General features: G+C 35.8%; 1 protein-coding gene across 1 annotated transcript in view; it reads right to left on the reverse strand.

Moving 5' to 3' along the window:
• LOC128661572 (mediator of RNA polymerase II transcription subunit 1-like) overlaps window positions 1-24,573 on the reverse strand; it is a 254,851-nt gene that overhangs the window by 135,644 nt on the left and 94,634 nt on the right. The window contains exons 4-5 of the mRNA XM_053715814.1: window positions 20,094-20,178; window positions 19,468-19,522 (exon numbers count right to left, since the gene is read on the reverse strand). Coding sequence (XP_053571789.1) covers window positions 19,468-19,522; window positions 20,094-20,178 — 140 coding nt within the window. The remainder of the gene's footprint in view (window positions 1-19,467; window positions 19,523-20,093; window positions 20,179-24,573) is intronic.

A 24,573-nucleotide genomic window follows, 5' to 3' on the forward strand; every position in this document is an offset into this window, starting at 1 on the left:
TACGTCCTAGGTTCAGTACTCCCAGGTCATGGTTGTCTTTATGCATCCCCTCCCATATAGCAACCCTCCCCCTTCCTTCTCCTACACCCCTTTTCCAGACTTTCTTATCAGAGTCTCTCGAGATCTCTGAGTCTCGCTACTAATAGATATTTGGTACTACAATTTCCATATGGCTTATGTTTAGCCCTAGTCTCTTGATACCCTAGACTGTAACTATCTATAACCTTCAAATTTCTTTATGTTTACGTTGTAATGGGGGCAGATTGGACCCCCTTGTTGATATTTTACTCGTATGTAATTCAATTGTAACTTCAATAAAGCTCTTTTGAAAACTCAAAAAAAAATCTCATTATTTGTTGAATTACTGTGAAATAAAGTATTGATTATGCTCATATTTCTTTAACTCTGAATAATGAGCCATAATAATGTGTTTTAGTATAAGAAGAAAACTTATTGAGAGTAAAGAATAAAAAATAAAAAAAAAGAAGGGGGGGATAAACTGTGTTGAGAAAATCCAAAAATCTAAATGAAAAAGTGATGAATTCTTGAAAAAAATATATGTGTAAAAAAATAAAATGAAAACGAATTTTAAAACATAGGTAATGCTGCCATCACAATATGAAGTGAACTATATCAGATTTTTTATTTATTCCCATTGGGGCTCCTGATTGTAGTGTGAATATTCAGTAAGTTTAACATTTGTTTAGTTTGGTATGTCTGTTCCCCCCATGTGATTAGTTTGGGTACTTGATCTATAGATTTAAAAGAAATATATTGTAGTGGATTATCACTATGTGATAAGAAATGTTTAACATCCAGGGTTTTGGGTATTCATCTGTGAATGATAATTGATGTTCTCTTACCCTATCTTTGAGCATTCTGGAGGTATGACCTACATACTGTTTATTACAAAATTGACAAGTAATTAAATAGACTTACAAAAGTGGAGTTGCATGCCAAATTGTATTTTATGTTAAAGTATCGCCTGTTTGGCTGGATGAGAAATTTGTCGCAACATCTGTGTATTCACATGATTTACATGGTCTAGAAACTTAAGGTTTCTCACCCACAGATCTCAGTCTTTAAACATATCCCTAAAGTACACAAGGATCTTATATCACCAGCAGGAAGACCCATTATTTCGGGCATAGGCACCTTAGGAGAAAAATTAGGTGCTTATATTGATGAACAACTACAGCCCATGTCAGAGTAACAAAAAACACCTACTAAACATGTTGAAAGAAATTCCCATTGATGATAACTGTATCCTGGTCTCAAGTGACGTATCCTCACTTTATTCATGTTTCCCACATGTTCAAGGTTTATTTGCATTACATCAAATGCTAAACATGTTAACTAATTTTGATACGGAATATATGGGATTTTTAATCGAGGCTACAGGTTATCTTTTGATTCACAATTATTTTGTATTTATGGGTAATTTTTATTTACAGAAGTGCGGTACGGCAATGGGGGCAAAATTTGCCCCTTCATATGCCAATTTATATCTGAGCTTTTTTGAGTTAATAAAAATATCTACAGATGACAATCCATATAAAGCACAAATAAAAGCCTATTTTAGATATATAGACAACCTTCTGGTGGTCTGGAGAGGTAATACAGTTCAATTACAAGAATTCATGGACTATTTAAATAACAATGACATGAACCTCAATTTACACATAGCAGTTCCGCTACAGAATTGGCTTTTCTGGATGTACTGCTAAAAGTCTCTGCAAACCCACAGCAGGCAATACTATCCTGAGAGTCAATTCTCACCATCCGGATTATTTAAAAAGAGGAATCCCCAAGGGCCAATACATGCGCCTATGAAGAAATTGCTCTAATGTATCTAAATATAAAGCCCAAGCAGAAGAACTTACACATAGATTAATAGCAAGAGGCTACAACAACTTATGGATAGGAATGATCTGTTAAAAAGACAAGTGTCCAAGAGAATCTAATTTTTACAATCATCAGTAGTATGGTATTCTCAACTACATACAGTAGACAATATCAACATATATGTTCAATCATTAAGAAAAATCTAGCTATACTCGACAAGAATAAACTTCTAGGTAAGGATGTACAAGAAAATGTTAAATTTGTTTCAAGGAAAGCGAACACAATTGGAGATGGCCTAAAAAGGCATTTTGACAACAACAAAAACCAATTGTAATAGAACTTGGCTGGATCCGAACTTAGGCTTCTACAAATGTGGTACTAGAACATGTAAATCATGTGAATACACAGATGTTGCAACAAATTTCTCATCCAGCCAAACCGGCGATACTTTTAACATAAAATACAATTTGACATGCAACTCCACTTTTGTAGTCTATTTAATTACTTGTCAATTTTGTAATAAACAGTATGTAGGTCGTACCTCCCAAATGCTCAAAGATAGGGTACGAGAACATCTCTTATTCACAGATGAAATGCCCAAAACCCAGGTTGCTAAACATTTCTTATCACATAGTGATAATCCACTACAATATTTTTCTTTTAAAGCTATAGATCATGTACCCACAATAATCACAGGGGGGAACAGACATACCAAACTAAACAAATGTGAAACTTACTGGATATTCACACTACAATCAGGAGCCCCATTGGGCGTAAATGAAAAATCTGATATAAAACGGTTTGTTGATTAATCTCTGTAATCATCTCTTTTATCTTAAATACTTTGAGAATACTCGTTTTTGTTTAACTAGCTATATGTATTAACAATGGAGTCTATATGGTTCACATGTTTTAGAATTCACTGCATTGAAATGACACATTTATTAACTTTATAGTTCACTTCATATTGTGATGGCAGCATTACCTATGTTTTTAAAAAATTTTATTTTATTTTTTTACATATATCTCAAGAATTCATCACTTTTTCATTTTGATTTTTGGATTTTCTCAACACAGTTTATCCCCCCTTTTTTTTTCTTTTATTCTTTATTATTCTTTTCTCTTAATCAAAGTTTTTCTCTAACACTAAAAACACATTATTTGGCTCATTATTCAGAGTTAAAGAAATATGAGCATAATCAATACTTTATTCTTTCACAGTAATCCGATCTCACACAAAGGTTACACTCTATTTAATCATCACTTTATATACTTATTCATTCCTGTGTCAATTAATATCAGTTTACCACATTACACGTAATACATAATATATATCATAGTTTTATCCCTCACAGTGATCCGATACAAACATCACAGTTAATTTATTAAGTTATCACTAAGTTCACGTTTTGACACTGACACTTAAACTAGGTCAATCCAATTTGCAAATCATCAGGTTTTAAACATTTACCATATTAGAAATACTAGCTGAATAGCTACTAGTACTAATATAAAGTTCATATTGACATCTGACCAATTCAATATAATCACCTATTGTCAATTTGAGATTCAGCTGTTCTCTTGTATTATCAAAGCTAAAGAACTGTCTAATGAGGAAATAACACAAATGCATTAATGCTGATCATCACATATATATCTCATTTAAAATCGTATTAAATCTTGAACTACATTGACAAACAGCCTTAGTGGATGACATATAATCCAAATGTCACCTATTATATATTAAACTAAGTCTTTAGTACAGTGCCTACAATAATGGTGAGAATACAATTGGATTGTCATAAAGTCACAAAATACTGTTTTGCCAAAATTTGAACGTCATTTCTGCATAATATTGCATTGATTAGAAAAGATGCTTTGTATGTACAGCTATATTGACTAAATCCATTCCGTCAGCACTGCATAAATAATAGGTTACGAAATTACACATTTTTTTAGTTGAGATTACAGCAAGTTATAGATAAAAGACTAAGGGATATAAGGTTTCTGCTGCTTTATTGCACAATATTTTATAAAAGGTGTCATTGAATGCAGAGTATTCTTAGGACTTTATCACCTTGACCAATGTCGAAAATTAGATGTAAATTGTTACAATGTAAAAATGTAGTGAATTTGTTAAACTTTTAAATTCTAGCGAGTCCAAATCCTTCTTAGTAATATATGTATATCATCATCCTTAACCAGTTCATTTAATACAATATTTTAACTGTTCGCAAATTTGAATCAATCTGATTGTGTCAATAGGCAGCCAATGTATGAGACAGATTTTGAAATTAAACAACATGATTGGTCAAACATAATAGACACATCTGATGTGATATATTGTGGGCTAATTCACTGGCTGGGATATTACTACCTGTTTGACTCTTTGGATAAGTCGTTTCTCCTGCATTACTGAAAAAAGCTACTTTTTATTGAATTACTTTCGGTCCATTAACAGCTGGATTTCTTTCACCATGTTTGACGTTTCTATTTTTTACCGGATTTTTATAGGGCTACATCTGCTACCAGCTGACAACTCACGCCCACGGCATAGTAGTTTGCTGCACAATCTACGAGGACAGAACTGTCTTACCTGAAGAGAACAGATAACCACAAACCTCACATGCAGCAAGATATGAGTACAAACTGGTGAGTGAGCGGTTTTTTTATATATATATATATATATATATATATATATATATATATATATATATATATATATATATAATGATATTAGGGCTAGGGGGCACTCAGAATGCTAATGGGTACCGTGTAATGTGCTAGCAATCCAAAAAATTATATATAAAATATTAGAAAGAAAGAGCTCTACCATATTTTAGAGAGCTAAAGCGGATTACAGGCTGCACCATATCACACCCACACTTAATTAATAAAGGGGATATCCTAAACAGGTATTCTGAAAATATATATATATATATATATATATATATATATATATATATATATATATATATATATATATATATATATATATATATATATATTTATATTTATTAAAAACAAAGCCAAAACCAATTACTGTTAAAGTGGCCAATAACACAATTCAAGTGTAGTGCACTACCAACAGGTAATTTTACTAGCATGCTATGGATCTGTGAGCCGGCTCATAAAAGTTCATCTCTGCTACCGGGCACTTGAGTGTTAATACACGCTCCGGTGTTAGTGAACAAAATGCCGTCCTTGATTCTCCTTAATTATTTTATTACTGATCCGGTACCGGATTTAAAAGATATATGCGATAGTCAATGTGTGGCAAATAAACAACCAGTCGCTCCAGTCAAATATGCTGCATTACAGCAATCCTCAGGGTGCAAGGCTTACTGCTGCATGGCTTACCTTCACTTAATTCACACACTCAACGGGTATTACCAGACAGGATCCCTTCTGCGGTGTGTCTCACTGTGATGTGTACGGCCGATGCAGCTCTTCACTTGCCCAGATTGTAACACTTGATATTGTTATCGCCAACATCACAGCTGTTTCACCATGCTGGCGTCCTCCACGCTGTGTCTGTTCCGGAAGGCATCAGTAGATACATAGATTTTTATCTGTGGCCCTTCATCACTGAACTATCCTATGTGCAAGACACGGGGGACGTCCTGAGAAGACTGGATAAGATTAAAATTGAGCCAGATATGCTTCTGCTTACTCTTGATGTGGAGTCACTGTACTCTTCCATTCCACATAAGGTTGGTTTAAAAGCAGCAGAATATTTTCTTAGACTGCTTGGAGAAGAGTACAGTGACAACACTAATCTAGTACTACAACTGTTAGAATTTGTGTTGACCAAGAACATATTTATGTTTGATGGGAAACTTTAGAGGCAGTTAAGAGGCACAGCCATGGGTGCAGCGTGCGCCCCCACCTATGCCTGTTTACACCTAGGCATCTGGGAAGCAATTGATGTTTTCCAGGAGTTGGATCAATGGGTGGAGGCTCACGTCGCCCTATGGCTGTGTTTTGTGGATGACATCCTAGTGCTCTTGAAAGGGGATGTAGAATCAGCAGACAAATTTGTTGAGATATTGAACAAGAACAACAGGAACTTGTTCTTAACTCATCAAATTAGCGATAAGGAACCTACCTTTTTGGATCTCAAATTGACTATTGAGAATGGATCATTAAAAACCAAAAAGTGTTCCGGAAGGAAACAGCAACTAATAATTTGTTAAATGCCTCCAGCCATCATCCTGAAGCCCTCAAAAATGGCATTCCGGTGGGACAGTTCTTGAGGCTCAAGAGATGCTGTTCCACTGAGTCAGATTTTGAAAGTCAGGCCAGTGATATGGTGCAGAGATTTCTTCAGAGGGGTTACTCTAGAAACCAGGTGAGAAAAGGCTGGTTGAGAGCTAGGCAGACACCAAGAAATGAATTATTATATAAGGCAGTTGAAAAACCAAAAGGAGATAATGAAATCCGTCTTATCACTAAATACAATTCCCATTTGAATAAATTACGTCATATTCTTAAAAAACAACTCAATTGCCAAATATATTCCTAAATATTCTCTTCTCACCGCTAAGAGAGCACCAAGTATCAAAGACAGATTAGTCCATAGTGAGTTCCAGAGAGATACTCCCAAAAATTGGCTAACACAAGCACAGGCTAGGAAAGGGTGTGAACCTTGTGGCAGATGTATGTACGGCAAGTACATAGTTAAAGCCTCAAGTTTTTGCACAGAATATTCAGATAGGTCATATCACATAAATGAAAGAATAATCTGTAATACCACAAATGTTATTTATATGTTACACTGCTCGTGCCCCAAATTTTACATTGGGAAAACTACACGAGAACTAAAGGAACGAGTGAGAGAACACAGAGATAGCATTAAGGATAAAGAGTCAGATAGCCCGGTGGCTAGACATTTCCAAATAATGCACAACTCTGACTTCTCTCATCTCAGGGTACTAGGTATTGAGCATATCAAGCCCAGAAGGAGAGGGGGTAATGTTGATCAACTATTACTCCAACATGAGTCACGTTGGATGTATAGACTCAACACCCTCTCTTCTCTGGGCTTGAATGAAAAAAATGGAATTTTCTTGTTTTCTGTAAATACTCTGTAATCCTACTAAACATTGGGAAAAAGATACATGTTTTATCATGTGTGTAAGAATAAAGCAATAAAAATTGCAGCACTGTATGATATAGTGAACTACTTTTCTGCTAATCGATGTTAAAGTAGAAATGTTAGTGCTGATTGTCATCATTTGTATTGTAATTTCCATAACACAAAAGTTTGGAAATTGTAAATAGCCATAAATGTATAGTTTAGTTGTTTATATTTAAATGCCATTTATCAATTTGTAGCCAATGTATTAACATGCATAATATCATTCCCCTTTAAGAAACCTTAGAAGGGGTTGTAACAATGTATCCGCACAAGTGTTTAAAATCCAGCTCAGCTGTCTAACTTGACACATCTGATGAAGCCCTGAGTTCAGCCCGGAAAGGGAGAGGGGCAAAATGCGTAATGTTTGGAACAGACACAGCGTGGAGGACGCCAGTATGGTGAAACAGCTGTGAGGTTGGCGATAACAATATCAAGTGTTACAATCTGGGCAAGTGAAGAGCTGCATCGGCCGTACACATCACAGTGAGACACACCGCGGAAGGGATCCTGTCTGGTAATACCCGTTGAGTGTGTGAATGAAGTGAAGGTAAGCCGTGCAGCAGTAAGCCTTGCACCCTGAGGATTGCTGTAATGCAGCATATGTGACTGGAGCGACTGGTTGTTTATTTGCCACACATTGACTCTCGCATATATTTTTTAAATCCGGTACCGGATCAGTAATAAAATAATTAAGGAGAATCAAGGACGGCATTTTGTTCACTAACACCGGAGCGTGTATTAACACTCAAGTGCCCGGTAGCAGAGATGAACTTTTATGAGCCAGCTCACAAATCCATAGCATGCTAGTAAAATTACCTGTTGGTAGTGCACTACACTTGAATTGTGTTATTGGCCACTTTCACAGTAATTGTTTTTGGCTTTGTTTTTAATAAATATATATATATATATATATATATATATATATGTTCAGAATACCTGTTTAGGATATCCCCTTTATTAATTAAGTGTGGGTGTGATATGGTGCAGCCTGTAATCCGCTTTTGCTCTCTAAAAAATGGTAGAGCTCTTTCTTTCTAATATTTTATATATAATTTTTTGGATTGCTAGCACATTACACGGTACCCATTAGCATTCTGAGTGCCCCCTAGCCCTAATATTTTATATATATATATATATATATATATATATATATATATATATATATATATATATATATATATATATATATATATATACCGCTCACTCACCAGTTTGTACTCATATCTTGCTGCATGTGAGGTTTGTGGTTATCTGTTCTCTTCAGGTAAGACAGTTCTGTCCTCGTAGATTGTGCAGCAAACTACTATGCCGTGAGCGTGAGTTTTCAGCTGGTAGCAGATGTAGCCCTATAAAAATCCGGTCAAAAATAGAAACGTCAAACATGGTGAAAGAAATCCAGCTGTTAATGGACCGAAAGTAATTCAATAAAAAGTAGCTTTTTTCAGTAATGCAGGAGAAACGACTTATCCAAAGAGTCAAACAGGTAGTAAAATCCCAGCCAGTGAATTAGCCCACAATATATCACATCCAACATGTTTCATGCCGTTAAAGCACTTTGTCAGGGATAGAGTTAAATTAGCTATTCAGGTGTTAAAAGCAATTTTAGACCAATCAGATGTGTCTATTATGTTTGACCAATCATGTTGTTTAATTTCAAAATCTGTCTCATACATTGGCTGCCTATTGACACAATCAGATTGATTCAAATTTGCGAACAGTTAAAATATTGTATTAAATGAACTGGTTAAGGATGATGATATACAAATATTACTAAGAAGGATTTGGACTCGCTAGAATTTAAAAGTTTAACAAATTCACTACATTTTTACATTGTAACAATTTACATCTAATTTTCGACATTGGTCAAGGTGATAAAGTCCTAAGAATACTCTGCATTCAATGACACCTTTTATAAAATATTGTGCAATAAAGCAGCAGAAACCTTATATCCCTTAGTCTTTTATATATAACTTGCTGTAATCTCAACTAAAAAAATGTGTAATTTCGTAACCTATTATTTATGCAGTGCTGACGGAATGGATTTAGTCAATATAGCTGTACATACAAAGCATCTTTTCTAATCAATGCAATATTATGCAGAAATGACGTTCAAATTTTGGCAAAACAGTATTTTGTGACTTTATGACAATCCAATTGTATTCTCACCATTATTGTAGGCACTGTACTAAAGACTTAGTTTAATATATAATAGGTGACATTTGGATTATATGTCACCACTAAGGCTGTCAATGTAGTTCAAGATTTAATACGATTTTAAATTATATATATATATGATGATCAGCATTAATTAATTTCACAGTAATTGTTTTTGGCTTTGTTTTTAATAAATATATATATGTTCAGCATACCTGTTTAGGATATCCCCTTTATTAATTAAGTGTGGGTGTGATATGGTGCGGCCTGTAATCCGCTTTAGCTCTCTAAAATATGGTAGAGCTCTTTCTTTCCTGAATGTAATGGACTTTTCTGGTTGCCGTAAACACATAGGCAAAGGACATATTGTCACAATAGTCTTACAGAGTCAATCTATGGACAATAGCTGCAGGGTTTACCTTGACACATATTATATGCAAACCAAATATAACCTGCAAGCAACCTGTTAAGACTTTGCACTCTAAGTAACGGACACTCAAAAAGTTTACCTGTAGGCTTTAAACATTACACTGATAAAAACCTTAAAGGGATAACAGACTTTTTTTTTCTATTTGCTTATAATCCCAATATATTACAGGCTCCTATAAACATCTTTATATGAATGATTCTGATAAGGCCAATTTTGGGCCTCCTTATATATTATAAAATAACTATAACTAAAATGCAGTATCACAGACCCCATATACCCCTTTAACTGATGTAATTTCTAAACATCAGGGCTTAAGATATACATAAACTGAGCTCTTGTAAATGTAAAAGGACCACTAAATACAGTGGAATTGCATAATTGGTAAGTGTATAATAAACAGACAATGCAAGAAAACTTACTCTTAATTCCACAAAAGCAGTAGATTTTTTTTTCTGGCAAATCATTTTTTTTTCCTCCCATTTGCTAGCCCCCTGTATCATGTGACAGACATCAGCCAATCACAGACTGTGAGCTTGTGCACATGCTCAATGGGAGCTGGTGCCTCAAAAAATGAGCATAATAATGGAAGTAAATTGGAAATATTTTTAAAATTGTGTACTCTTTCTGAATCATGAAGGTTTCATTTTGACTTGAGTGTCTCTTTAAAGGGACACTGAACCCAAAAAAAATTATTTCGTGATTCAGATAGAGCATGAAATTTTAAGCAACTTTCTAATTTACTTGTATTATCAAATTTTCTTCATTCTCTTGCTATCTTTATTTGAAATGCAAGAATATAAGTTTAGACGCCGGCCCATTTTTGGTCAACAACCTGGGTTGTTCTTGCTGATTGGTGGATAAGTTCATCCACCAATAAAAAAATGCTGTTCAGAGTTCTGAACAAAAAAACCCTGCTTAGATGCATTATTATATATTATATATATATAAATAAAGATAGCAAGAGAATGAAGTAAAATTGATAATAGGAGTAAATTAGAAAGTTGCTTAAAATTGCATGCTCTATCTGAATCGCGAAAGAAGAAAATTTGGGTTTAGTGTCAAAAAGTTTACCCATATATAATTTGTAATATTGAAATTTCATTCCACATATAAACGCGTGACCTAAAAAAGAGGCTGAGGTTGGCTATGCTCTTCTGATCATAATATAATATGGAGGGTATCAGGTTTGCATAATAATGTAGACCTATAAATACAAATCATGTGTAGAATTAGTGTAAATCAATATTGAAAAAATAAGTGATTAAATATATGTGAATAAACCAAGCAAAAAAACAGTAATGGATAAATGATATATGTTCCTAAATTCTCATTTGGGGAAACCGTTCCCCATGATGTTAATTACCTTAAAGGGATAGTCTACTCTAGAATATTTATTATTTAAAAAAATAGATAATTTCTTTATTACCCATTCATATTTCCATAACCAACACGGTTATTAACATACTTTTTACCTCTGTGATTACCTTGTATCTAAGCCTCTGCAGACTGCCCCCTTCTCAGTTCTTTTGACAGACTTGCATTTTAGCCAATCAGTACTGGCTCCTAGGTAACTCCTTGGGAGTGAGCACAATGTTATCTATATGGCACACATGAACTAGCGCTTTTCTGTAAAAATGCCTGATCTAAGAGGTGGCCTTTAAGGCCTTAGAAATTAGCATATAAGACTACCTAGGTTTAACGTTCAACAAAATACCAAGAGAACAAAGCAAATTTGATGATAAAATTAAGTTGTTTGATGCCGCATTCTTCACCTATTCAATATATCTATTAACCAAGAAAAAGAGAAACGCAAATACTGGAATACAATTTTGACGAGTAGTAATGTACTAAACTAATAGGTTATAACTTACGGTCTTTAGAGCTTTACACAGCCAGCGTATTTTAAAGGTGTTTGAATAAGAAGCACACCTATTGGTTAACTTCCACGTATAAATAAAAACAATTTATAAAATAAAAAACTTACACTTCAGCGGTTTTACAATCACCTATACAGATAGAACTGTATTTTTAAGATGCTCCGAGGACATCTTCTGAATCACTGATCCACCAGGATCATACTTGTGTCTCTTTGTAGTGGCTAAACAGTTGTAATGTCCAATCTCCCCTTTTTAAAGTAATCAACTCAACTGTTCTATCCCTCTTGGAGGATATTTATGCATTAGAAATTATTCAATGCCTTACAAAACATATACATGCAAAATAAAGATTTTAAAAACCATTTAAAAGTGTTAGAAAAAAAATAATTATTTTGCAGGCCTTGGACACAGCCTTTGAAAAGCCTCTTGAATATTGTTTACCTTACTTCTTTTGCTGTGGCCAATTAGGAGCAGATATAAACAAGCTCCTGCACATATAAGCCAATCAATGTGCAGCATCAGTAATCTGTATTTCATTCTTTAAAATAGACATTAAAGTCAGCTCAGTTTCATATTTATACAAAGTATATATTACCAGTTAAGCACTGCATTGTGAAAGATCTGCAGACAAAATAAATGTATTTAAAACTATCCAGATGTTCTAGGGAATATACACCGCCTCAAAAAAATAACTAACATGGCGGGTTCGTGGACTCTCCATGCCAGGAAAGAAAGAAATGTATCAGGTAAGCATACATTTTGTTTTCTTTCCAATGGCATGGAGAGTCCACAAATTTCCTTCATAAATGTTGGGAATCTAATACCCAAGCTAGAGAGTACACAGGAGGACAGGTTGAGAAAAGAAAGGCGCGTGAACCTAGACTGAAGGCACCACTGCTTGAAGCACTTTCCTCCCATAAGAAGCCTCAGCCGAGGCAAAAACATTAAACTTATAGAATGTTGAAAAAGTGTGCAAAGAGGACCAGGTAGCCGCCTTACAAATCTATTCCACAGAGGCTTTGTTCTTAAAAGCCCAAGAAGAAGAAACTGCACAAGTAGAATGAGCAGTAATCCTCTCAGGAGGCTGCTGACCCGCTTCCACGTAAGCCATACGAATCACACTCCTCAGCCAGAATAAAAGAGTAGTAGCCGTGGCTTTCTGACCTTTGTGTTTGTCAGAGTATACAACAAATAAAGGATGAAGATAACCTAAACTCCTTAGTCACATGAATGTAGAATTTTAAAAAACTAACCACATCTAGATTATGCAACAAACGTTCCTTGCTAGAGGACGGATTAGGACAGAAGGAAGGAACAACAATCTCTTGATTAATATGTTCAGAAACAACCTTAGGGAGAAAACCTAACTTAGTCGGAAGAACAGCCTTATCAGCATAAAAAACCTGATAAGGAGGATCACACTGTAAAGCAGATAACTCAGAAACTCTATCAGTCGAAGAGATGGCTAACAAAGAAAACTTTCCAAGACAAAAGTTTTATATGTACAGAATGCATCGGCTAAAATGGAGCCTGTTGCAAAACATGAACAAGATTAAGGCTCCACTGAGGAGCAACTGGCTTAAACACTGGCCTGATTCTGACCAAAGCCTGAACAAAAGATTGAACATCCGGAAGGCTAGCTAACCTTCTGTGTAATAACACAGACAGGGCAGAAATCTGACCCTTAAGAGAACTAGCCGATAACCCCTTCTCCAAACTGTCTTGGAGAAAAAGTGCAATGGAAAACCCTGACTCTAGCACCATGACCAACCTTGCGATACATCTTACTGGTCACTGGTTTATGAGCTTGAATTAACATATCAATAACCCTATCCAAAAAAACACTCTTGGATAGAGCTAGTGTCAGGGTGAAGCAAAAGCGTGTTGAATCTTACTGCTCGAACACAGACGCTTCCTCAATCCGTCCAACTGGAAGTGTGCTTGGGGGCCGCAAGGCTGCTTGGGGCTGCCCTAGGAGTGCCGTAGTCGGTGTATGCCGAATCCAGCATCAAAGTAATACAGGAGAAAAAATGACAGGCACTGCAGTCCAGGTTAATATGCATATAAAAAGTCCTGTTTATTCAAAGATAAAGAAGGTAAATACCAATCCAAGAAGTAGGAGACCGTAGTAAAGGTAACTCACAACAGGTAAGGGTGACACACAGGTAACTGTCTGACGCGTTTTGCGCCCCCTTTAGGAGCTTACTCATAGACACAATACAGGTAATACAGAGATGCTATAAATACACATTTAAACAATCAATTAAGAATGGGAGTTAACCAAATAAAGCCTAAACTAAGAAACATAGCTAGGATCAGTGTATGTTAATACTATAGCAAGCAAGAACATATATGTATAAAAAAGAAGCTAAAAAAGGGAAAATATACATGCTGAATGTATATGTCTAAGTGCTCTGATCTATTAAATTATCCAAATTTGTTCCGCAAATGAATATATATATATATGATCTTAGAGGCAATTGACAAAATCTAACTTATGTGTTAATAAACAACCAGGGGACAAAAAAAGAACTAAACAATTAAACAAAACAAACTAAAATAAGCCTAAGTATCTGTTATATAAAGGATAATCTGAGGGATGAACAAAGATGTAATATAAACATCCTTGTATATAAAAATACTGTGTGTAAAACAAAAAACATTTAAATATTGTTTACACAATCTGGATCCCTACTATTGTGATTATCTATGCAAACATATCGTGATTAATACCTTAGACATTATGACAAAAAATGAAAAATGATAACAATGAAATGAAGAATACATAGACATGATGGGTAATTGAGTATCAGTTATATTATGTGTCATTGATAAAGTAATCAATGTCACATTCTCTGTTAATACCCATTGGGCTTCTAGTTTGAAGCTGCAGGATCCAATAGATCTCTTTCCTTTGTAAAATTGTATACCTGTTACCACCTCTAGGAGGCACAAGAGCTATGTCAATAATACTGATAGATAAATTGGCTATATTTGTAAAATGTTCTCCATTGAAATGATTTGCAATGGCAGATTCCTTGACATAGTTCTTGGTGTCCCTGAGGTGTTCACCAAACCTTCGTCTGACCTCTCTAGAGGTCTGACCAACGTATTGGCATTGGCAAAGATTACATGTTAAAAGGTACACAACAAAGGTTGTACCACAATTTGCATAAAAGTTAGTAGTATACCTTATGTGTGTATTGCTGCTTTCAAATTGGTTGCCCACTTTAACTGAGGAACACATACCACAATTTCTACTAAGACACTTGAAACTTCCATGACTATTCAACCATTGTGTACCTCTCAAGTTTTTTCTAACTATCTGACTAGGGGAGAGGCTACGGGCTAAGGTTTTCGGCTTTTTTGCCACAAATCGACAATTCTGAATTAAAGGAGCTAAGATGGTATCCCCTTGAAGAACATGAAGGTGTTTTTTTAAGAATTTTTGCTATCTTGTCATATTGGCTACTAAATTCAGTAGTGAACACAACAGCTTCACCAAAGGAATTATTACATGGTTGCCGTATGCTAGTATCATAGGTTTTAATCTCAACTCTGCAAGAGCTGCTGAGCTATAGCCTCTAGCAATCAATCTGTTTTCAAGTTCTAGAGACTGTATTTCATACGTCTCTAAAGACTGTGTATTCCTTTTTAATCTTATAAACTGTCCTCTAGGGACAGCTTTAATAAGATGGCTAGGGTGCTGAGAGGTAGCATGCAGAATTGTGTTACCTGCACTAGGTTTACGGTATGTTTTGGTGTATGCTCTTTTGCCCTCACTAAACAGAGTGAGGTCCAAATAGTTTACCTCTATTTGACTAAAATTGCCTGTGAACTTAAGGTTCATGAAATTATTATCCAAGAAACTCAAAAAAGTCTTGAACAAAGCTTCATCCACAGGCCTCTTAAAGATGATCATAAGGTCATCTATGAACCTCACAAATAGTAATATGTCCTCTAACCAAGGGTTGAGGACACTATAAATATAGGTGAGTTCCCACCAAAAAACAGAGATTTGCGAATGCGGGGGCAAATTTTGCCCCCATGGCCGTCCCGCAGATCTGCCTGTAAAACACATTTTCAAACATGAAATAATTGTGGGATAATGCAAATCGTAGAATGTCCCCTATATACTTTTTTATTTCATGTTCATGGGTCAGCTCTTGATCTAAGAAATATTCTACAGCCTCTATACCTAGATGCTGTGGTATAGAGGTGTAGAGAGAGCTGATATCCACAACCAGCCAAGTATACTGGGGTTCCCAAACAATAGATTGTATAGTGTGTATAAGGTGGGAGCTATCTCTCAAATAAGATAGTTGTTTAATAGCCAAAGGCTGGAGGATACCATCTAGCCATGACCCCAAAGGTTCAAGAAGTGACCCCACCCCAGAGACAATTGGCCTCCCTGGGGGATTGGTGGGGTCCTTATGAACCTTGGGGACATGGTAGAAAATAGGAATGAGAGGGTTACTGGGAACTAGATTTTCAGTGTCAGGGTGCCAGGAATCAGACTGAGACAAGAAGTGCAAAAATAATCACACCTCTATTAATAGCAAAAAATAATAAGTCCACAAGTCAAATAACAAGCCAGGAGTCAAAACCAAAGCTGGTAGTCAGCCGAGTCAGGAGCCAAAGCAAATAGTCAGACGAGCCGAGTCAGGAGCCAAAGCGAGTAGTCAGACGAGCCGGAATCAGGAACAAGGAGAACAGCAGAGTCAGGAACAAGCCAGGGATCAGGAACCAGGAGAGACGTCAGACAGCCAGGTAATACACAGGAACTCTCACAAACAGGTCTGAGACAACGCAAGGGCAAAGCATATTGAACTTCCAGGAACTCTTAGACTGTTTTCCAACTTGGATGAGTTGGAAGTCTTCTGTCCCTTGGAGGGACAAAAGGAACGAAAATTACCAGATTGCCGGCCATTTGTTCTAGCTTTCTTGTCCTGCGAAAGGAAAGATCCCTTTCCACCTGTTACCATAGAGATAATGGACTCCAGGCCGGGACAAAACAGACTTCCTCTTAAAGGGAAGAGAAAGAAGTCTGGATTTGGACACCATGTCCGTGGACCAGGATTTTAACCATAAGGCCCTTCGTGACAGAACCGCAAGGCTAGAAGCTTTTGCACTTAGCAGAATAACCGGCATGTTGGCGTCACAAATAAAGGAATTAGCTATCTTCAAAGCTTTAATGCTATCTTGAATCTCCTCAAAAGAGGTCTCTTCTAACACCATATCCAATAAGGAGTCACACCAATAAGTAGCTGCGTCCGCTACTGCCGCAATGGCTGCAGACGGCTGCCAAAGGAGACCAATCTTCCTTAAGAAGTCTTCTGACTTCCTGTCCATAGGATCCCTGAAATAGGTACTGTCCTAAAGGGGAATAGTAGTCCTTTTAGTTAGGGTGAAGATAGCTCCATCCACCTTAGGAGTGGAACTCCATAACTCAAAATTTAAATTTTATGCCAAAAAAACCCCAAAAACCTAGAGCAATATGCAATAAAACTTGACACCTCTATAAGTCCCAGCAATGACTGTGGTGACTCACCATCCTCCCTCTAGCCGTTTGAGCATCCGTAAGAAACTAAAGCAAAGATTGTGAAATGTCACGTGACCAGTATGGGAGAATCTGAAAGCCGGGAGAAGGTGCGTGAAAACCGCGGTGCTCTCCTCCCCAGTGAGAAAATCATCAACAGTATGGTGGCAGAAAAAAAGGCCCAAATGAATCTCTAAGATAAATGGTGGTATAATAAAGACCCAGCAAGAAACCGGCTCCTAAGATGCCGGTCCCCTCCTATACATATCCTCTAATTATGACCCGACAGTCTTTGTCCCTAGCTGCATCGATCCTCAGTAAAAAGGATTTGGTGGCTGATCTTAAAGACACAGTACCCCGATATATGCCCCACACATAAATCCTTCCATAAAGGATAACATTTTATCCCCAGGTTCTCTAGTGAAGGTAAATAGGACAATCACTATAGCACCTCCTATATCCACCTAATAAAGGGAAAAAAGGGGCACTTACCTTAAGAACCACTGCTGTGGGGGCACACACAATGCGTCCAGGTGTGACAGCTTCCTCCACCCTTCTGACAGGGACATGGAATTGTAAGGAAAGCAGTGTAAGTAATACGGGTTGCCTGGTGGGGGTGTTAGCATTGATTGCTGGGAAGGAGGACAGAGAAGCTTCCCTGCGACCCCCAGCTACTAACAGCTACCAAAACTCTTACTAAGAGGTTTACATGGACACAGCATTAACCCCTAGTCCTATCTTGAAGGGAAGCTACCCATTAAAGGACATAAAATCCAATCTTCTTCAGAGCACCATCTTCGCCAAAGCTCCTAGTTGACAAAGGCAAAGAATGACTGGGGAATTGTGGTAAGTGGGAGGGATTTTAAACTTTTTCTGGGTGTCTGCCTCCTTCTGGTGGCCAGGTGCTGAATTCCCAACAGTTATGAAGGAAATTCGTGGACTCTCCATGCCATTCGAAAGAAAAACAGTTTTCATACACAAGGATTTTTAAATCATTGCAGGATACAGACCTTATATAGGGTTATACAAGCCTAATAAATGCTTTAAAAGTTAAAGAGACACTTAACTATTAACATTTGTTTCCCCTTAATGCTGGGGGGACTGGGCCAGGGTGTTAATTGCCCTCCAGATCATGCTTGGTGATTGAATCAGGGCCAGTGCAGTAGTTGCAGCACTCAGCAGTTTTGGTGTGTAGGGTTTGGCTGTAGATGTATTCATACCATGCTGTCTGTCCCTAAATTGCCCTGCTGGTTGACACAGCTGTGCCTACCCAGCCCAGTGCCCAATTTACTATGCACCTTAGCTGTGGGTTGATGCCTGTACTCCCCAGGAGTCCTGGCTACTATAGCTGAAGGCTGCCCTACATGCATGCCGTAGAAGGGGCACATAATTACAAAGGATCCACTACCATTTTTTTTTTTTTTTGTAATATCAAATGTAGAATTTTAAAAAGGGGTGAGATGATATACCTGGGCCACTGGGTAGCTGCCAGTTATCCCCTGTCCTAATGCATTCCCAATAATATGTTATACCAGCTTTAGAGTAGTTAATGTATTGGAAATTACTCATTTAGGTTTGCTTTTGTTTTTGATAATTGAAAACCGCCAGTCATGGTTCTCAAGGACACATCCATTCATATGGACTAAGCCTGCAGGAAGAGCATACCTCCTTATCGGTCTCTCTCAATACAAAATGACCAATACATTTTTATATTAAGTTGTGGTGTCAAGGAGCAAAATCAGCTATTTGAAATGCAAGAATAAACCTAAAGGAGCAACTGACGTACATTGAATACAATGCAGCTGGTATAAAAAAACAAATCAATGCAACATCCCTTTAACCTTCCTACATGCTGCAAATGGAATGCTTAATATGTGCACAAGCTCCTTTTTCACTGGCCACAGCAAAGAAGAAACATGCAACAGCCTTTTCAAGAAGTGTGAAAAATAATGCAAAATTATGCAAACAAAATAAGCATTTTATATGCATTTAAAAAAGGTATTTTGTATGTAGATTTTATAGAATGCACTTAGTGATTTTTGCAATTTATTTGCAACTGAAAATTGTTAATTGTATAATTAACCAAAATAAAACAGCCCCCAACGTTCCTATTTGAGAGGGACAGTTCCTAATATTGAGCTCTGTCCTACTGTCCCTCTGAGACAGTCATATGTCTCTATTTCCAGAATCTCCCATAGAACCGTCCATAGACAAATCAGACATACCCACTGACCACCCAAACACACCCATAACACCATTAATTAAAAGCTTACATATAAACGGTACAAAAAATGCTTTTTATTGCAATTTTAGATAGAACACTATTATTGGTGCTAATTTTATTTTTCACCTTTATGTAATTAGATGGGATTTAGTTACAAACTGTACTTCCACATGGGAGATGCAAGTGAACTATAACCTCAAAAATGGAATCTGAATTTTCATATATATATTTAAAACAAAAATAAATAAAATGCCTTACCCATTTTGCTTTGATATGCATTCTATTCGGTTCAGTATAGCAGACTGAGATTGTTCTAGAAATAAAGAGTTATATGTAAGCAGAGACTTAAAGGGACACTCAATCAAAATTAAACTTTCATTATTCAGATAGAGCATGCCATTTTAAACAACTTTCCAATTTACTTCTATTAACAAAATGTGCATAGTCTTTTTATATTTAAACTTTTTAAGTCGCCACCTCCTACTTAGCATGTGCAAGAATAAGTGTGTATGCATTTGTGAATCGTTGATGTCTGTCACATGGTACATGTATGCATTTGTGATTGACTAATGGCTGTCACATAACTTTTGAAATTGTCAGAAAAAAAATCTTCTACTCATTTGAAGTTCAGACTAAGTGCTATTGCATTGTCTTGTTATCTTGCATTTGTTGATTATGCAAATCTACTGTGTTGACTGGTCCTTTAATTCTCAGACTTGTTCTCCAAATAGAGCCCAAAACGGCCTAAAAACAGATTCTGGATTTTAAAAATAAAAACACCTTTCCTAAGACAAAAACATTTTTTTCATGTCTATTACAAGTCAATTAGGTTTACCTATTTAATAATTCTATAATAAAAGTGTATAGGTCTTGAAGTGCCATACCTTTAAGTGCCTTTTGTAGTATGTCTGTGCACTTCAGCAAAGGATGATTTATGCAACCTTTTAAAGAAGGGCCCACAGGTTTGTCCTAGCATAGGGAGAAAAGTCAAATAAGTCTGAAACAAAAGCATCTATATAAATAAACTGCTTGATGTACAGGATAGTATAATGCTTATAGCTCTGATTTAATTACAGTAGGATAATTAAAAATATATGATATATATATAAAAAAATATATGATATATATATATATTTTCTAAGACATCGCTACAGAACAGACTGCAACATATCGCACAGCAATTCTGTGCCACACGTCATCGTACGCCACTCCCGGAAGTGATGTAAGGAGCAACAACACAGCCAGCGAGGATCACCGCGCCAGGGTAACGCTGAGCAAAAAGCACGCCAACAAGAAACCAGGACATCATACCGGACAAAGCGAGACCAAGGAACAAGGAAGCACCGGATTTCTACAAAAAAAAATTTCACCAAGCTCAAGAACGGACCTCCCCTTACAGAACTGACAATACTCCTCACTCTAGACGTAGAGTGAGGATATTTATAAAGGTACTTTCTGTATTCCAATCCACCTCTGGTACTAGGTACTTACCTGTATACGGGCAAGCCCAAATACATATTGTGAATAATTTACACAATTACATGTTAAATATATATCGGTTTTTATACATTTAGTCTGGACGTCCAGCGTTTTTTATCTTACAACATAGTTTTAATTTCAATAAATATTCATTTTAAACTTTATCTGGTTATTATATAATTGTTAAAACATTGATTATTTGATAACTGTTAGAGGTCTAGTCGGATTCTAAGGCTTATTCCCCCATTATACATATGAGTTGAATGTTATAACCACAAATTATATCCACCATAGTGTACTATATACTCTGTCAATTAAAGTCCTTATCAAGTGTCTGCCAATTTTCTATAAGGATTATCTATAAGAATTAGGTCTGTCTACATCGGGCAATTCCAAACACTAATATAAAATAACAGAATACACTGTCATATTATAACCACCAGACATACTGAGCCCTTGGATGGCTATTGCATCAAGTACACCATAATTCAGTACATACAATTGTTATGCTATAATTTTAATTTCAGTCATATCAGAGACTAACCTGGTAAATACTTTAAGTTAATTGAACTTATATATATATATATATATATATATATATATATATATATATATATATATATTAACTATCCCTAAGCTCTTTTAGCACCAGCACCCCACAAACTCTCTTTTTTAACGAAAATAGTGAAACAGCACGAAGGGCCGCCGTCTTCCACATTCAGAGGTTCACGAAAACCTAAATGCACATCTCTAGTTTACTCTCTCTTTAGCACTAAACCAGCTCATGTTACTCTAGAAGTTTTATGCCATCCAGCTATAAATGCCTTCCTGCAAAGGCCCAGCCTCCTTGTACGGCTGTGACAGGAAGTAATGGACCCTGCACAAAGGGAGTTAATAGAAATAATTGCTCATCATTTGATTTTACCTTTTTTTTTTTTTTTTTTAAGTATAACCCACTGCATAGTGGGGGTTTTTTACAACAATAAAACAGACTGTTTATCATCCCTTAAAGTATATATACTAACTTAGTAGTATATATTTTATTGTATGTAATGCTAAGCCAATTTAAAGCACCTCTTCATATATCTACAGTATATAAATTAATTATAGGTTCAATTGAGGGGTAGATATGTTTCTCCAGTGGTGAGGTTTATAAGGGTCTTTTTTTTAGAGTAGCCAGCATTGTTATGACAGACACCTGGCAGCAGGATGGAAACAAGCCACTTGAGGTGAGACAAAGGCTACCCCTCCCTCAATATTTTGCTCCATATGCAAATGGTTCTACCAGGTATTCAGTAGTTTATTGACACCTCAACAAACAGAGGACTTTCCAATTTTAAGAGAGGCTTCACTTGTACTATACTGATGCATTTAAAGCCCAGAATACATTAAATGTCATCTAGCCAGGGCCGGACTGGGAATAAAAAGGAGCCCAAATTTTCTCAAAGGGGATTATTGGGATACTCCTTCCAGATTACCGTTATATAGGCTCCCTACATCCCAACTGCATCCATTAATCACCCCTTTAAATTGTAGCTTTCCATCCACAGCTGGTGCAGCCCACCAGGAAATCTCCTGGTAGGTCAATCCAACCTTGTTCCTAGAAGGAAAAAAAAAAAAGAGGCACCGAGATAAGAGGCGGCCTACAGGGGATTAGAAACAGGCAAACAGAGGTTATAAAGTATATTAATATAACAATATTGGCTATGTAAATCTGGGGAATAGGTAGTAAAAGTGTTTATCTTTTTAAAAAAATCAAAAAATCAAGTAGACTGCCCCTTTAAGTATGCTACAGTTTGTCTTACCTAGCGTGATTCATTGATTGCATCTGCTCCTAATTAATTCAAATGGGATTTCAAAAGGTATTTATCTGGAATACTCTGAAATGGGGAAACCCCTACACATTTTCCTAAAATGCTGTTTAAATGTAGATATATTGCAAGATACATAAAATGTGCTTTGATGTTCTGTATCAGCTTATAATACAAAGCCTTAAAGTAAGGTAAGTTGTATAGAGCATCTATCTAGAAACAGTGGTGGGATTTACAAAATAAACTTTCAAAAATGAAATGACATCTTCGTTTCTTGTGCTTTACCCTCATATAGATAGAAACAAACAAACTGGCAGATCTAAATTGCAGGAGGGTCCACCTTTTCACTGTTTTAAAAAAAATATAATAGCTTTATCATTCTGAGTTGGCCTCAATTTCTAAAATACTTTATTTCTAAATTAAAGTGCTTTAGAAAGTTATATAAAAATATATATATAAAATGCGACATAATCCTAGTACTAGAGATATAAAGTAGTGATCATGTTACATTCTGTTCCTGAAATGTTTCCGTTTCTAAAGGATTTGAATACATGTTATTCCATCTCAAACTGTTTAATATTAAAACTATTATTATAGCAGTTTAGCTGAACCAATTAAAATTAATGATGTCTATATACTATACGGATGTCTACAAAGTATCTGAGCTCTACAGGATATCCATTTGAAATATCTAAATTTCACAATAGGAAATGAACATTATCAGATTGTTTTTCTTTTGGATTGACAATCTTACCTAATACATTTATCATGATTTTATAATACAAAGTTTAAAAGACAGATGTAGATTTTCTATTACTATAATATCCTAAGCCTTGTTATGTTAGAGGTGAAAACCAGCAAAGATTAAGACTTTACACTGGCACACCTCAATTTTTAACATAAAGAGAATGCCATATAGAAAAATATTAAAATAATAACCTTTATATTCCTGCATGGTGATTGTATGGACTAATTATTATCGGGGGGTTATTGCATTATCGACAGGAGACTCCTCCTGAACATTCTTATCATATTTGTGTTGTATAGGAAAGTACATGGGAACTTTTTTCTATGCTATGATCTGCAAGTTTAAAAAGTATTTATTACTTTTGCCACTGGATATTTGAATATTCAAGTCTAAGTAACACTTAGCAAAGTACCTACATACACAGATATTTAGTACTGCATGACCCTCTTTTAGCAATTTATCCTAAGTCGTTATTACTTATTAACAAATATGCTGTAGAATACTGACACAAGAAGGCAATGTTTTTTTCTTATGGGTCCAGGATTATAGCCTGTATCACAAATATTGGTTTAAGAAGGATAATCTGCTGTCTAAGACTAAGGGTATCAGATCATATTGCAATTGTGGCTAAATGATATATGGCATATCTGAGGGTATTTACTTAAATTTATAAAGAAGGCTCTTGGTTTTTTTTGGCCACAACTTCTAGTTAGATAGTATTACTTAAATTGTTTGGTCTCCTGTTCAATTTTTAGTATATATTCTAGGTATATTAATCAGGTTGTCAGACTCTCTCTTTATTGTGTATAGATTAGTAGATACAATTGGAACATTGCTAGAAAACTAATCCATTGAGATATAATCATAAAATAAGATTTGCTGTATAGGTTAGCCTGACAATAGATATATCTAAGGGCAAATGCTGGAATCGTCCTGAGAATAAATAGATATATGCATATAGAGCTCAATCACTTCTAAATTGTCACTAGTTGATTTTGTAACATATTCACCCAGGAGACTGGTGGTAACTATAAGTGTGATTTATAACAATTCAAACTCCTTTAAAAATTATAAATAATCAGAAATTAGGGATTTATTTCTGTTTGGCCACTTCTTCTCTCACACTCTTCTTTTTTCTCCCTTCTTTTTGTTCACTGATTTTGTTCACTCAGACACCGGCCAGCACTACTGGCTTAGTAGCACAGGAACGTTTTTTCTCTCTTTTTTTTTTTTTTCTCTCTTCTTGTCACCTTGTACATCTCTTTTATATATTTGCACATTTTTTGCTATTTTTATTAACACTGGCACAGAATACACAAACTTAAT

Source organism: Bombina bombina, chromosome 5 (assembly GCF_027579735.1).
Source record: "Bombina bombina isolate aBomBom1 chromosome 5, aBomBom1.pri, whole genome shotgun sequence".
In the NCBI taxonomy this organism is placed as follows: Eukaryota; Metazoa; Chordata; class Amphibia; order Anura; family Bombinatoridae; genus Bombina; species Bombina bombina.